This window comes from Phytophthora sojae (assembly GCF_000149755.1).
Source record: "Phytophthora sojae unplaced genomic scaffold PHYSOscaffold_13, whole genome shotgun sequence".
Lineage (NCBI taxonomy): Eukaryota > Oomycota > Peronosporomycetes > Peronosporales > Peronosporaceae > Phytophthora > Phytophthora sojae.
In genome coordinates, this window is record NW_009258127.1 from 1,657,971 (window position 1) to 1,674,409 (window position 16,439).

Consider the following 16,439-nt stretch of genomic DNA (forward strand, 5'->3'; position numbering starts at 1 on the left):
TCGTACGAAGCCCACCAAGTGCTACATCATGCGACAGCTGTTGTTAACAACAGCGCCCGAAGACACTTCGAGTGCAGGCTTTGGTGCCTACCCCCGGGCAGCGACACGCTTCGCATGTTGCCGCGCATGACACTTAGCAGCAGAGAGGTTCTGTAATGGGCCTACTTTGGCTCACTACTTTAGCTTACACGTGTGCGCACGTGTGTGAGGAAGCGTAGCTTAGTTTAAACTAAGTTAATTATACTCGGACCTCCGAATATAGATTAATCTAAATAAACGACCCAAATAATGTTTTTGGGCTAAAATGAGAACTGCTATTTTTGTTTTAGTTTCTGACTTCCTCTAAATGTAATATTCTAAGTTTGGAATCTGCCAACGGCTGGTTGGCAGAATTCCAATGCTATGCATGTCGCTCATTGGCTAAACGATGCTGCTTTCAGCCAATAGGAATTGTAACGGGGTTACACGAGAGTTACCCGAAGGGTTACGAAGTGGGTACACACTGTCTAACCTAAATCAGTAGTAAAATCAGTACATGGCTTCGGAGCCACTGATTATGCATATGACTTGGGTTCACTATGTTAGATAGTGAACCAGATATATTTACACCGTAGGCGGCTTGGCCGCGCTAAAGGGAAATACATTCAGTTTGAGATTCACACAGTTAAGAGTTAAGGGTTGACTGTTGGAGTCCGTAAGGTGTACGGACTCGTACGTTCTGGTATTAGAACGGGCTATCTTAAGCTGAGACTCTGAGAGTCTGTTACGTCTTCCTCTGACGCTAAAGCTACGGCAGCCCCGCTGCACTTGGTAGCACTCGTAGTCAATCCGAAACCTGAGTCTGTATAGACTGACCCTCTGTGGAAAATGGAGCAGTTCGCTCACTTGCCCCCGAACCAGCAGGAAGCGCTTAAAAAGCTTATGTCCTTGCTGGGCCCGGAGGGCGTGACGCAACTTGCACAGTGTGGAGTAGCGGCCTCGCAGAAATCTCGCGGAGTCGATCTCGCACAAACTCGGCGCGTCTGGATAGCGGTCGCGCCGAGCAAATTATTCCCGGTTGTTGGAGTAGCGTATCTTCGAAATACAGGCCCAAGTCTTCGCAGGCTTCGGAGTTGGGGGTTCTTGTGTTGACACTTGTTCCTTGTCGTAGGGCGTCGAGCCTTGGGCGTGCGGCGTTATCGGGCCGGCGTTTCCTCGGCGTTCCCGTCGGGCGTGCGGCGTTATCAGGCCGGCGTTTCCTGGGGCTTGTGTGGCGTTATCGGGCCTACACGGGGGTCTTGTGCACGGCGGTTATCAGGCCAGTGCGGTCCTTCGCCTAGGCAGCGCGTTATCGGGCGCCCACCTAAACGGTATACGTTGAACGTGCCTTTGTTCCAGCACGGGTCTGTGGGGGGTGAGCACCCGAACCAGCAAACGACGGGGGGCCGCGATATCGAGGCGGCTCTTCTTGCCGGTGCTTGGTGGTTCCCCTGGAACCTCGGAGAAGACGGGAGGTCTTTGTGGTTCAGAGAAATTTCGGGACTGAGTCCTTACCCTATCCTATATCCTTGCTACTGGCTACTCTGTACTACTGCTTGCTAAGTCTACCGCTCTGGGCCTATCCCTACTTCTGTCGTGCTTGCACTGCCGTCCTTCAACTTGGTTTGCGTGGCGTAATCAAGATCTTACCTCGGCGCGTTTTGCTCGGCGGGGTTTAGGGTCGGCGCGTCTTTCTCCGCGGGTTTTGCTCGGCGCGTCTTGCTCGGAGGGTTTTGCTCGGCGGGGATAAGGGTCGGCGCGTTTTGCAGAGACGGGGCGCTGGTCGACTCGTCGGATGATTACGCGTCGAGTTGGACTCTGGCGCCGTGTATCACGGCCCATCACCCGCGTCGACTTTTCCCGTCGATCTCTGCCGCGCGTCGCCCCCCACCAATCGCGTCGCGTTCCACCAACTGCATCGAGCTCCATCCTCCGAGCCGAGTTCCATCCTTCGCGTCAGTCGGCTTCCATCTTGGCGCCTCCTCTCGCCGGCGTCGATGTGCCCGCTTCCTCGCGGGGCACTACACCACAACCGCCCCGCTGCCACGCACGCGCACTCCCCAGATGCGTGTGTCGTTGCAGAGCCTGCCCCGCGCTGTGGCCGCATCCCGATTCGTTGCATTTTTGTCGTCGCCGTCCGCTTCGTCGCCTTTCAAGTATCATGGTTCGCGCTGAGGACATCTACGTCGAGGAGGGCGGGCCCGAGACCTCGAGGCTGCCGAAATCGTCGTCTATGCAAGCAGAGCTCATCGATCTCGCCTCCCTGACCCGTCCGATCAGCTCGCGGTAGCCCAAAGTGCCTCTCCCCGGTCCAATCGCGACTCGGCGCTGCCATGGCCGAATGTGATCAAGCACAGCAATCCTTCGTAGCTGCGGAACAGCAACGCGGCGTAGATTTCGCCGAGCGCGACCGCGCGCGCGACGCTTCCAGCGTCGCGAGGGACCAAGTGCGTCAAGCTTCGGCTCTCCAAAGAGGAGTGCAACACCGCCGTCACCGAGAGAGACCAGGTCCATCGCGCTCGTGCGGCGACGCACTACCCTCGTTGAGCATATCACCCTTGTTCGTAATGCACTCACGAAGAGCCTTGCGGAAGCCGAGTCGGCGCAGCGTTTAACGAGCCGCTCAAAGTAGACCTTCGGCACATTAACGCGCTCCTTGTGACCTATGTAGAAGAACTCCGGCGGGGCGCGACGCGTATCCGCGACTTGGAGGAATCGTCGAGTTTCAGGCCACGTCTCGAGCGGCGCAATACCGCGCGGCGCGGCTGGGAATACGGCGCGTGTGGGGGTAGCGGCGAGAGGCCGCGAACGCTCAAGTCCACCGTCCCAGCGCTCACGTAATCGAGCTGGAAGACGAGCGCGACGTGGCCATCCAGAACCTCGACGAGCATGTCGCGGTTTGAGAACGAGTGCTTCGGGAAGCGCGTCGAGGTTAGTAGATGGCGTAGCACGTGCGCAATGGATTTCCAGAACGTCTTGCCGGTGTCGTCACGTCCTTAGGCGGGTACATCGACACCTACGACCTAATCAGTCGACTTGAAGCTTCCGTCGCGGTGGAGATGAACACTGTGGCCTGTGGAGTCAAGCCGAGCGGCGGCTCCCGCTGCTCGTGTCTCGCCTCCACTACGTCGAGTACGGGCGCCAGCGTTCGTCCTGCCGCCCCCGTTTTCGGTCCTGAGGCTAATACCTCGTTATTCGCGGGTACTGATCGGGTTCCGACGCACCATCCAAGTCCGACGCTTCGTCCAGGTCCGGCGTCTACTCCGCCGCCAGCATCAGCGGGTGTCCGACGACCTCGGTACAGCGGAGCCGGGGAATCAACGCGTCAAGCGTGCAGGCCTCCCAGTTCGGTCTCGACTCCATCGTCTTCGCCTTCGTCTCGGCGGCATAGTCGGCGACCTTTGACAGCGGCCGACATGACCGCTTCGGATAGCGCAGCCGTCCAAGGCTTGCAGTCGCGTCGCATTCGGCTGCTGCTGTCGATCGAGCGCGTCAAGTCACAGCGGAGTTCAAGTCCGAGGCCTCGGACAGCGACGCCCAAGCGTGCTGCCCGCAGACCAAGCGTCGCCGTCGGCGACGTCCCTCGTCGCGTTCACTGACATAGACCCCATTGAGGGGTCCCTAGTGCACCACGTTGTCGTTGCACGTAGTCGTTGTAGCCGTAACTCCAACACGTGGTTCTTGTTCTTTTCCTTCGTTTCTTCCCACTTCTTCACATCTTTTATGAGACGGCCCTCCGCCTTCCCATCTTCAGCAACAGGCTGGTCCTCCACACTTCCCTCATCCAACCCCTCGCTCCGGCCATTCCCAAAGTCGAGGATTTCCACCTATCCTCCTGTCGGCAGCCACCCTGCCAACTTTCACCGCACCACTAAAGGCGCTCATCCACCAGGGCTCGGTTCAGCCGCCCCTCGTCGTCGCGCAAATAGATCGCCCCAAGACGATAACGGCCGATTCGCTGACGTGAGAAGTCGCGTCGCCACTTTCCGCAGTTGGCATCTAGTTCGTCGGTATAGCCTCTCCAGGTCACGTCGTTCTCGCGGCGCGCGCATCCATGTCGGGAAGCTCGGCCGGCATGCAGCTCCAAGGTCTTCTCCCCTTCGGAAGCATCCTCGTCCGCTGCGCGTGTCGGGCTGTGCTCCAGTAAACACGTATCGGTGGAGTCAAACCGTCCGTTCGTCGACACCGCCAAACACGTCGCGGCGTGTGACGGAAACTCTTCAACGGGGTTTTGCTTGGAGGTGCGGACGTCGAAATACAGTTGGTGAAGCGAGCTACTCGTCTCGCGACGCGACTCGGTCGGACTGTCCTGCGCTTTGGCGCACAACTTGACGCACTGCATCTGCGCACGCGGTCCGATCTGTAGCATCCGTCGCTTGGGCTCGGCGCACTGGTGCGGTAGTTTTCCGACGGCGATTATCGCCCTTGACGTACACCGCGGATCTCGGTCGCGCGCGAGCCGAAACGAGGTCGCCAAGTCCACCACGACGCGAACCGCCCTCGTGTGCTTGTCCCTGACCTTTGAGTACGCAACGCCGTCGCTCTTCACAGCGCTAGTGCCCCAGCTCGATCCCAGCAATATGACATCAACGAATTCACTCTAGCCCTGTTCATCGCCGCGACGTCGCTCTGGGTACGATCGGCGTCGTCCCCGGCTTGGTCGACTACCAGCACGTTCACCTGCGCGAGTCGGCGGTTCTGAAGGATGCATATCCCTCGGTGCGTCGACTCTGTTCCGTCGCACGACGAGTCAATCGTGGCGTCCGACACGTTCCTCGCAACCTCGAATTCCCAATCAGCCTCGACGCAAGGTGGGTTTCTATTTATCGCGTCGTCGCACGCTGAGAGCTGTACTGACGTTGGACCCTCCACATATTTCGACACTTCAACAGGCCTCCTGATTGTGCTCGACGCGTTCCTCGTTGCAGCAGGATCGATGCCGGCCACCTGCGTCCTAGCCGCGTCGAGGCCACTGCCCATCGCCCCGCAACTCGCTTTGGCGTGACTGCCCGTCGCGCGACATGACCGCGTTTCGTGGCATCTGGTTTCCCGACGACTTCCTCTCGGTGGTGCAGCATCTCTGCGTACCGGGTCCGCGACGAGTTTCCCGCCGTGTTGCCTTCATGACCTCGCAGCTCGCGACCGACCAGTGCGTCGGGCATGCGCTTAACCCTTCTAGCCCCAGACCTTATTCTGTATCCTACAGAATAATCATTAGACTTGATTAAATTATGCTTCAAAACCTGTCAAAAATTTGCTGTTGGAAGCCCTTTCGCATCTCGCGGTCAAGCGCTGAGTACATTGTGCACAGAACAGCTACGAAAGTGAACAAAACATGCTCAATGTATCCACCATATGCCGAAATGGCGAACTTCTATTGGTCGTGGCGAGCGTAGAGCACGCTCAAAACCTGCTACATGGTAATACCTTGCAAGGCTGCTAAGGCAGCATACTTCGGCTCCAGCCACCCATCTTCGACACGTCGCGATAAACGCGGAGGACGAAATCGCCCTGTTCCTAACTGACGTAGTGAGGAGGAACTGGGCGAATTCTTCCTTGTGTTTGACATTAGCGCATCATTAGATTTCTTTAGCCCACCTAACAAGCTTGTTACGATTGTCTCTCTAACAACACCAGGGAGCTTGCATGCTCAATAGCCCGTAATGACACGCACTACACACGGTTCCTCTTGTACGAAACAGGCCAATATATGATATTCATGCCAACGTCTACTTCTTCCTTTACATGCGCACGCTCTTCAATGTTCGCGCCAGCCGTGGGTCATCTTCGCCATTTTGGCAGCCTCCGCTTTGCTCTGTAGCCTCCGGCACTGCCGCTCCATTCCTGCCGCTTTCATCGGTAGCCTCCGTCGTAGCCTCTGTCCCTTCTTCTGTAATCTCCGGTGTAACCTCATCACGCGATGAGCTTCTTCTGTAGCATGCGTCGTAGCATCTACCGCTTCTTCTGTAGTCTCCGGTGTAGCCACACCATGAGGAGCGCTTCTTCTGCAGCCTCTTGAGTAGCCTCTGCATCAGCTACAATATAGCGGTAGACCCGGCTGTAGCCGGCTTCGTAGGAACCGATGAGGTTGTGCGCTGACTCCGCAATCGATCTGCCAATCGGGCCACACGCGAGTGCTCATAGCGTCGTCTGGGTCGGATCACCAGGTCTGGTAATCAACATCGCAACGTAGAATCAATATTCCAATAGTACAATGTTACAGAGCAAAGTACACGCTCTCGCTTACCTGTAGATCACAATGGCGCTCATCATGATCGTCTTTGGCCATGGTCCTTGGCCACTTGGGCGCGCTCGACGGGCCCCAACAAAGCTTGCATTGCGACGTCTTGAACAGCGCAGTTTCGGAATGAAGGAAAGTACGAGTGGCTGACACGCGGCGGTTTTAGGCTTCCACCCGAATTTTCAAACCTGTTGGTGGTTTATACTCGTCCGTCTATTACCGCGGAATAAACCCCGTTTATCTTCCCATCGCTAATCTAACAGGAAGATGTGCACAATACCGGCTATACAAACATCCATATGCGAAGTTTGAAAGAGAGGACAAGTTTGCTGGATATTATGTCCTGTGACAATGCTTATTCTGTAGGATACAGAATACGGGGTTAGAGGGGTTAAGCAAACCGGGACTGTCGCGATACCGTATTGGCAAATTGACTTCAGCCGTGTCCGTCGTCGCGACGTCGCCCCGAGTCCGATCTGGGACGTCTACATCTTGGTCGACTTCTAGCGCGTTCACCTGCGCGAGTCGGCGGTTCTGTCGAACGCGTAACCCTAGGCGTTTTGACTTCGTGTCGTCGCGTAACGTGTTTCTCGTCGCGACCCATACGTCACCCAAAAACTTGAACACATCACCAGATCCGCACGACGCGTCTTCGTTTAGCGCGCCGCGCCCCGTAAAATGCCCCGGGCCATGACTTTCGGCGCATTTAGCCGCTCTGGGAGGGGTCTTGGCCAAGCTCGATGGGTGCTGAGCAGCCAGCTCTTGTAGGACATCTGGAGCTCTGTCTCTGGGGTTCGTTGCGTGCGCAGAAGCCGAGCGCATCGTCACCGCGAGGACGTGTGCGGTCCCGCGCCCCAAATCCATGTTATCCGGCGTCGGCGGGCCTAATTCCGGCACGTTTGCGACAGGGTTGTCCTCGTCGCAGTTTTCCTCGTCGCGATTTTTCGCGTCGCGTTTCGCGTCGAGATTTTCCACGTCGAGTTTTTTCGCGTCGCAATCCTCCGCGACGAGATTAGCAGGCGACGCGGTTTCTGGATCTAACGTCCGGGGTCGGATATCTTCTCGCGAGCGATCCGCTGGCTGTATGACAACCACCTGCGCCCTTGCTGTGTTGGCGTCACCGTCCCTCGTCCCGCGTCTCGTCTCAGCGCGACTGTCCGTCGTGCAACGTGGAACTCCTGGCATCCTTGTCCCGCGTCTCGCGTCAGCGCGACTGTCCGTCGTGCAACGTGGAACTTCTGGCATCCTCGTCGCGCCCGGGCTCGACGCGTACTGCACTGCAGTAGGCTGGATGACCCTCCACCTGAGTCTTCGCCGAGTCGGCACCGTCCATCGTCCTGTGCATCGCGTCAGCGCAACCGGCCGTCGCGGGGCGTTGACCGCGTTCCTCAGGATCCGGCTCCCCGGTGACCTCTCGGCGGTGCTGTGCCTTCGCGTACCAGGTCTGCGATGAGGTTTCCGCCGCGTCGCCTACCTGAGTACGCGTCCAGTCAGCGCGTCGGGCCCCACGGCCCTGCCTCGAGGTGTGTCTTAACAACACGGGGTTTGTAGTGCATCCCGGGTCTGAAGTCAATATAGCTGCAGACCCCTCGTCCACCGTCTTACGGGCGGCAGGTTCATCGACTCCACTGTGCATCCGTCGAGTGGCACCTGGTACCTCGATCAGCAACCCTTCGGGCGGCACGCCATGGCATTCGGTCTTGGCGACGGTGGATCGCGCCGCTTCCCTCGACGCATCGCATACGTCGCCTCGGTAGACCGCAAACCTGGCGCCTTCATGCCTCTTGAGGCCGCATAATAGCTCGAGGTTAACGATGCGATGCCCTTCCTCCGCTGACTGCGCCGGTTGTCCAGTCCAGCAATCGTCAAGCTCCTCGTTGACAACGTCGAAGGTCGAATTCGACTTGTTCTTCACGCTTTCGACGGCGGAATGACTCCAACGATGCAATCCTCCACCTTTTTCCGCAGGTCGCATACTGTCGCACTTCTGAGACTTCGCATCTGATCGTCTCCCAGTGTCGCATTCGGCCAGCCTCAGGTCGTCGCGTCTCTGCGCCCCTTCGCCCGGCTGTCGCACGGTGTCGCATTCCCTCCGTCTCACGGTGTCGCATTTCTGGGACAGTTCATCCGACTGTTCCACGACGTTCCATCTCACCCGTCTCACGCTGTCGCACTTCTGCGACTCGTCGCGACTGGATTTCTCAACGTGCGACCCTTCTTCGTCCGGCTGTCGCATCTCGCCCCATTGCCGCGAGCTCCCATAGAATTGCACGCCTCGCACCACCTCGTCCAACGAATCGTCGACCTGTTGTTCAGTTCCAGGCGCTTCATCTGGGCGTCCCGCATAGTCGCCTCTCCGCGACCCTTGGTCCGACCGTACGCACGTCGTCCTCACGACGGTTATTTCCGTCGTCATCTCGCGCAACCACGTCGAGGGGCCGTACTTCGGTGACTTGTCGTCCGGCGACGCCGCCGCTTCAGACGCACACGTCCGCCCTGCTGGCAGTGAGTTCGCGACAACAACTGGGTACAATCTCGGCTTACTGCCCGTACGATCTTCCTCCTCTTGCTCACCCTGACGCGCGTCGATTCCAGATCTTCGTCCGTCGGCCATCCATACATGGGCCAGACGAGTTCATCATCCCGCCAGGTTTCGTCATCGTCCCCGGTCACTTCATACTCCAGGTTCTGCCAATCTTGGTAATGTCGATTAGTCGCCAGTAAGAAGCGGGGCGCAGGCGGAAACACATCGGAGGGTGTCCACCAGCCCACTGTCATGCCTGCGTCGAGCGTTATTGTCTCGTCCGTGAGGTTGGTCACCCGCAGGTATGTTTGTCGCTCGATCTTACTCTTAAATATGGTTGTAACCCACGTTTTGCTGCGCGTGACCCACAGGCGCGGTGCATCCCGGCTGGAACGTAAGCGAATGTCGAACGTTCGCCCCGGGTCGAGTTGCTTGAGCGCGTCGAGTGTGACCGGTCGCACTCGTGCGTCGTAACGCGATTGCTCGGGAGTCGTCGAGGCCCGCGCCGTGCCCAACGGTCGCCTAGATGTCATCGCAACCGGCACTGAGACGGACCCAGATGACGCCAGCCAAGGGTTTTGTCCATGAGCAGCTGCGGACCGTCGAAGTCGCGGAGGTGCGGCCGATTTGACGGAGCACGTCGTAGTGGTTGCAATCATCGCCCGATGTCTGAGTGCATCAACCTCAAGGCTCATCCGATCGTCGAAGTCGCTGCCCGAACCGAGACGCGGCTGGGGACGTGTTGTAGAGCGCTCGCCGACGGGCATCACGGCGTGATTACCAAGTTCTTGCTGGTGCATCTCCTTCGACGCGTCCCGCGTCGACATTTTCTGCGTCGAGGTTTTTCGCGTCGAGTTTCTTGGCTCGACATGAACTGCAGAGACATGGGTATTCGACGCCTGAGTTGTCGTAGACTGCGTGCTCGCCTCTTCCAGCGCCTAAGGAATTGCTTCCTTCAGATCCGGCAGAACCGTGATACGCACTGGCGCGACCTCACGGGGCGTAGCGCGCGGCGGCTCGCTCTGATGGATGGAAACCTCGTCCAGTTCCGGCGAAGTTGTGGTTGAGATCGCGGCCGTGGTTTTGGGCATCCCGAAGTCCACGTCCAACAAGTCGGCGGGTTCGTCATCTACGTCGCGTCGGGGTTTGGACCTCGACGTGAAATGCACGCTCGACTCAGACTGGGACGAAGTTATCTTCTGCGTCGAGATTGGGCCCGTCCCTGGATCCGACCAGGACCGTCAACGGTCCGAAGACGCCGCGGATCGTACGTGTCCACGACTCGAGGTCCCAGTCATACACTCCCGTCCTCTCAGGGATGCCCAAGCTGAAGCCTGATTCGTGCAACATCTCGAAGAGTGTCCACGCGGCTGCTCTGGGAGTGGCTAGTGATGCCGCAGGGTCTGAAGAACGCCCCTGCGACCTTCAACAGGTGCGTGACGCACTTGTTGCGCTCGGTACGCGACTTCGCACCGAGCTACTTCGACGATGTGTTCGTCCACAGCCGGGCTGCGGACGGGATGAGCGATGTTGAGATGCACCTTGTGCATCTCCGGAAGCTGCTTGCGCTCATGCGCAAGCACAAGCTCTATGCGAACCTGAAGAAGTGTATCTTCGGGGCGAGTGAGATACCTGTGCTCGGGTGTCTCGTTGGGAAGAACGGTGTCCGCCCTGGCCCTGAGAAGGTCAGAGTGATCAATGAGTGGCCGACGCCGTCGAACGTCAAGGAACTGCGGCAGTTTCTTGGCTTGGCCACGTACTTGTGCAAGTACGTGAAGGACTACGCGGGCATGATACGCCCGCTGTCACAGCTCCTGAAGAAGGACGCCGAGTGGGTTTGGACTGCTGAGTGTCAGCAGGCCTTCGATGCAGTCAAGCGGGGCTTGCCTGAGGCGCCTATCTTGGCGGTGGCCGACCAAGATCGCCCGTTCCACGTTGTGTGTGACGCATCCGCCTTCGCAATCGGATGTGCGTTGATGCAGCACGATCACGAGGGTCGTGATCGTGTCGTCTACTACCAATCGCGCCAGCTGAAGCCAGCTGAGCGCAACTACCCGGTACATGACAAGGAACGCCTTGCCATGAAGTACGCACTCGCGAAGTTCCGAGTGTATCTACGCGGAAGCAAACCGTTCGTGGTCTATACGGACCACGTGTCGCTGGGGACGGCTGTGAAGGCGCCGCACATCTCGCAACGGATGCCGAAATGGCTCTCATTCTTCGCAGAGTATAACTTCCGGGTTGAGTACAAACCCGGAAGACTCAATGTGGTGGCCGACGCGCTCTCGCGTCGACCTGACTACGCCACGACTGATGCCGACGTCAATGCCATTGACGCCATGCGATCGAGCACCCCGACGTCATTACTGTTGGACGACGTGAAGGTCGCGTACGCGCACGACGCGGACGCGAAGCTCTTGCTGGCCTACGGCTCAGCGCCTTCTGACCAAGCTCGTCAGAAGCTGCCGAAGCATCTTCGTGCTCGTGCACACCGTTATCGGGTGCACGACGGGTTATTACTCTACAGTGCAGTCGACGACAACGCGGACCGCGTTGTCGTGCCCACTGACCAGGACCTGCGACTCAGGATCATGTACGATTATCACGATGCACCGACTGCGGGGCATCCGGGCCGTGAGAAGACATACCTTCTTCTCACGCGAGACTTCTACTGGGCCCACCAGTATAAATGGGTGCGCAAGTACGTCCGTGCTTGCGAGGTTTGTCAACGTGTGAAGCCTGCGCCTTTCGCGCAGGCTCCCTTGCAGTCATTACCAACTCCACGGGAGTGTTGGCAGTCCATGTCTTTGGACTTCGTGTTCGGTCTTCCCCCGGACAGCCAGGGGAACACGGGCGTTGTGGTCTTTGTTGACCGCTTCAGCAAGATGATACATCTTGTTGCGGTACCCGCTGAAGTGACTGCGAAACAGACGGCACGTCTGTTCGTTGACAAACACCATGGCATGCCGATCGACATTGTGTCGGATCGAGACCCGCGCTTCATGCACACCTTTGGCAAGAAGTGTTTACACTTCTTGGGAGTCAACTTTCGATGTCGACTGCAGACCATCCACAGACGGACGGGCAGACCGAGCGCGTGAACCGCGTGCTCGTAGACGTGCTTAAGAGATACGCTCACTCGTTCCAACACTGGAGCGAGTGCCTGCCGATGGCAGAGTTCGCCATCAACAACTCGGCGCATGCCTCGACCGGGCATACACCGTTCTACGTGAATGCCATGAGGCACCCACGCCTCCCGAGTCTACTCGGGTTGGTGGCTCCTTCCTTAAGTGGGGGAGGATCTACGACTACAACGCAGCAGCCGCAGTATGCCACTGACACTTGGACAGTGTCAGCCGCGACTACGCGCAAAAAGAAGAAACACGCGTATGTGCAGGCCACAGACGCCGACAAGAGCAAGGAGAAAAAGCAGAATGGGTCTGTGCAGGGCACAGACACCGCGAAGACAAACGCAGAGGCCGGGCCTACTGCTAGAAACGAGCTGAACTCGTTCAGCTCGGACGCAATCAACTTCGCGCAGCGCAGACAAGCCGTCATTCGGTTTGTCCAAGACGCTATCGCAGCTTCTGTCGACCGACAGAAGCTGAACCAGACAATGTTGGTAGGGGCAACACTAATGAATTGAAGAAGGGTTCATTGGTTTTGTTAGCTACTCAAAACCTGCCTAAACATGCAGTTTCCGACTTCGGGGCGAACAAGCTCGCTCCACGCTTCATCGGGCCGTTCACGGTGTTGACACGGCATGGCAACGCCTACACGCTAGATATTCCATCTAGCATGCGCCTCCATTCGACCTTTTACGTCGGGCGGCTGAAACCATATCGGCAGTATGAGCCACCCAGCTCGGCTAGCCCGAAGCGGAAGCCCCAGCGGGAGCGAACCTCTGCTCCAGCGCGTGAACGCGCTGGGCCAAGCGTGCGACGCGACCTCCCACGTCGACAGAGATGTCCGACGCGGTCTGCGAGGTCTAAGCAACTTGAGCCCTCAAGATCGCCACCTCCTGCTTCAGAGCGGCAAACTCCCGGCTCTGAAGCTGTTCCACAGCAGCGACCCGCTCCTCGAGCGTTGGGCCAAGGTCAACCCCAGGTTGACCATACCCGGGGCGTGTTCCCACCACCGCCGCCTCCGATCCGCGACGCCCGCGGCTCAACACGCTCGATTGTTGAGCGTATTCTGAACCATAGTATCCCGAAAACGAACCGGCAGCCGGTTCGTTATCGTATTCGTTGGAGAGGGTTTCCGCCCCACCAAGATACATGGGAACCACGGGACGTCCTGCTGCAGGACGTCCCGGAAATGGTGAGGGCGTACGAAGTTCTCCGTGCACTGCCGACGCGAAGGTAGTGCGAGCGCTGTGGTCACCTACAGCGCCCGAGGTCCCACGATCGTCGCGTTCCTCGCGTGCCAAGAACTTGGCACGAAGATCCTTGAGACTCTCAGGTACACGAATCGTCGTGTACCCGTTTAGGTCGCGGTCGCTGAAGCGCGCCGCACCCGGAATACACAACGTGCACTGATGGCCTTCAGGCACAGCGCATGGAATACCAGCGTCCACAGAGGATCTGGGGAGCTGCTCCAGCCTCCCGCGCGTCGAGAATGTCTCGAAGCGCTCACGGGCATGCTTAACACGCTCACGGTAAGCAACCGGCTTCTTGTTGAAGTTCTCAACAAAAGCATTCCAACTTTGACAAAGTGCCTGCCACTCAGGCACTTTGCTGCGAGAAGAAGTCTTCTTGCTGGAGAAGTACCGGAGCTCGTAGAAGAGCCCGATGTAATAATCGCACCTTTGATTCGTTAACTGATCAAAGTGCTGCTCCTCCGCAACAGCATCGTCGTGGATACCACTGCATACGTACAGCGGGATTTCGTTAGGAGGCACAGTGTTCCCCACACGGTCTGCGATCTCTGACGCAGACGGCATGCACGGATCGTGCGCTGCCTGAGCAGCGCGCGGAGAGCTTGAAGGCGCCACCTCACGCGGGGAGCTTAAAGCCCCAGCAGCAGAGAGCGGAGTGTCGCTCTCGCCGCGCGAACGCTTCGAGTTCGAAGCGTCCGAGTCGTCTACTTCACGAGGGCGTCTCGACCCGGCATGCGGGTCCAGACTATCGCTGTCGATAGACTCCTTGCGCTTGCTAGAAGAGGCCTCGCCTCTTCCATCTCCACGTCGTCGTCCTCGAAGTCAACGGCGTCGTTGACTACAGAAGAACCTTCGAGGACAATCTCTGGTTGAGTTGTCCCCGCCGCAGCCTTGGTAGCAAGAGCGTCACGCTTTGCTTTGAGACGCTCGCGGTACTCGGGGATAGAGAGAGTCTCTATCCCGGCGGAGGACTTCCCCTCTGCTGCAGCGTCGGTCTTCTTCCGAGGCGAGCTTATTGCGGAATGAGCTCGAGTTTTCTTTCTCCCAACGTGAAGAATTGACGAATGGTCAATTTCCTGATTGACGTACCATGACTCGGCGCGTCTAACATTGAGGGGGGGGGGATGGTGTAACGGGGTTACACGCACAAGTGGCTACAGTCACTTGTAACTCTCACAGATACGACGTCTGTTAGAGGTTTGAACACTTCCTCGACCTTGGTGTAAGGTACACCAATGGCTACATACATTTACGACCACCACGACGGGTGGTCCATAGAGACTTAGGATTCCTATTGGCTGAGAGCAGCATCTTTTAGCCAATGAGCGACATGCATAGCATTGGAATTCTGTCAACCAGCCGTTGGCAGATTCCTATCTTAGAATATTACATTTAGAGGAAGTCAGAAACATAAAACAAAAATAGCAGTTCTCATCTTTTACCAAAACCCGCTACTTGGAGTCTTTATCTTGTTTAAAGTATACTCGTGGATCTCGAGTATACTTAACTCAAGTAAAAGAAACGTACGCTTCCTCATACACGTCCGCATACGTGAAAGCCTTAGTAGTGAGCCAAGGTAGGCCCACTACAACTGGTAGCACTTCGTAGTCCGTCCAACGACCGACTACCTGAACGTTCGTACGGAGTTGTACGAACGAGGAGCCGAGAACCTTATCATGAGCGCGGAGGTGCCCATGGAAAGCTCCACCTCGCCTGCAACTCATGTTGCACGCGCTGACTGCCTCCACCTGTCGGATCCAGAGCGGGAGGCCCTCCAACGACTGTCAACAGTCATTGGGGAGGCGGTAGTAGCTGCGATGCTGCGTACGCTATCGCCGACAGAGCAACATGGTGTTGCTCTGGGGTTCATCATGAAGGAGCAGCGTGATGCTGCTTCCTCTACCGCGGTGGCGTCGGAGACGGCACCGCGTGGACAATCGTTGAAGCTAAACGTGAGCAACTATGTCGGAAGAGAGGGCGAGCCTCTCCTCCGTTGGCTTGTCGAACTCGACACTCCCATCGCGGCTCGACGTATCGTCGACCAGTTGTCCAAGGTTACGTTCGCCATGTCATGCCTTGGCGGACGAGCGAGAAGTTGGGCGTATGGACACCGACTCTCTGATCCTACGTGCTTCAGCACGTACGAGGGTTTCAAGGAGGAGCTCAGGCAAGCGTTTGAGCCTCCGCAAAATGAGTTTCGGTCGAGGGCAGAGTTCCTCGACCTACAGCAGGGTAGGCACGATGTCCATGCTTACGCGCAGAGAGCACGGTACTTGGTCTCGAACATTGTGACCAACCCGATAGACGAGCCGACCAAGGTCGTCACGTTCATGAAGGGTCTGAGAGATGGGCCTGTAAAGACCTATCTCTTCCGTGAGTACCCAGGCACTCTCGAAGCTGCGATTACTCTTGCAATGCAGGAGGAGTTTAGTCTGAGGCAGGCTAAACTGCATGCAAATGCGCCGAGGCTGCAACCGCCTCCGGTCGCGATAGCGGGAGGTCCGGAACCAATGGACCTCTCGACTGCAACGGCTGTTGATTATCAACAGCAACAAGGAAGTAATGTACGATGCTTCCGTTGAGGAATGATCGGTCACTATGCCCGAGAGCGCACGGCACCCGTGCACCGAGATGGTGGTCGACGCGGCAATGCTGGGCATCGTCGCGGACAAACAAAAAACGCTGGAACCCAGTAGGCGCGGGGCGCCCTACTGGTAATGCAGTTCCGCGTGTCGACCTTGGACACGCGACACTGAGGACTGCAGCCCCCAGTGAGGTTCATTCTCACTGCAAGAAGCAAGATGACAGGCCTGACCTTGTCATCCTGAATGTGAACTCGATGAGAGCAAGCGGCTTTCTCCGTGCTTTGGTAGATTCCGGCGCGTCGAAGAACTTTGTTCGACTGCGAAGTCTATCAAGGCTTGACCTCGAGGATTTAAAGATACCTCGAAGTATGTTGGAAGTACGACTGGCAACGGGTGCCGTCGTGAAGACCGAGAAGCGCGTGGTACGCGTGCGCTTCACGTATGAAGATCAAGAGTTTGTCGAGACCTTTATCGTCCTGGATCTGGACGATAAGTTTGACATTGTATTGGGCAATGCCGTGGCTTGCACGGCATGATCCGGTCATCGATTCGGAGAAGCGCACGAGAGTGCGCTTCGGTCGCGACAGCGGAACAGTGAGCGATGGCCCTGGGCGCGCGCGAGCACGCGCGCAAGAGCAGCTAGCGTCGGCGTTGCCGCCGACAGCTAATGAAGGAAATGTGTTGACCTCGGAG

General features: G+C 57.6%; 3 protein-coding genes across 3 annotated transcripts; all 3 read right to left on the bottom strand.

The window, feature by feature from the left end:
• Positions 1–3,889: 3,889 nt before the first annotated feature.
• Positions 3,890–4,360, bottom strand: PHYSODRAFT_530354 (hypothetical protein; the record flags this gene model as incomplete). Its single annotated transcript, XM_009539589.1, has 1 exon — positions 3,890–4,360. The coding sequence occupies one exon, from the start codon at positions 4,358–4,360 to the stop codon at positions 3,890–3,892; it is 471 nt and encodes a 156-aa protein (XP_009537884.1).
• A 1,610-nt stretch (positions 4,361–5,970) lies between these two features.
• PHYSODRAFT_341279 (hypothetical protein) lies at positions 5,971–9,610 on the bottom strand (the record flags this gene model as incomplete). Its single annotated transcript, XM_009539590.1, has 5 exons — positions 5,971–6,130; positions 6,678–7,339; positions 7,381–7,497; positions 7,563–8,711; positions 8,813–9,610. 5 exons carry the CDS (start codon positions 9,608–9,610, stop codon positions 5,971–5,973), a joined length of 2,886 nt encoding a protein of 961 aa, XP_009537885.1.
• A 3,041-nt stretch (positions 9,611–12,651) lies between these two features.
• PHYSODRAFT_341281 (hypothetical protein) lies at positions 12,652–14,272 on the bottom strand (the record flags this gene model as incomplete). Its single annotated transcript, XM_009539591.1, has 4 exons — positions 12,652–12,762; positions 12,802–13,932; positions 13,968–14,143; positions 14,251–14,272. The coding sequence occupies 4 exons, from the start codon at positions 14,270–14,272 to the stop codon at positions 12,652–12,654; spliced, it is 1,440 nt and encodes a 479-aa protein (XP_009537886.1).
• Positions 14,273–16,439: the final 2,167 nt, after the last annotated feature.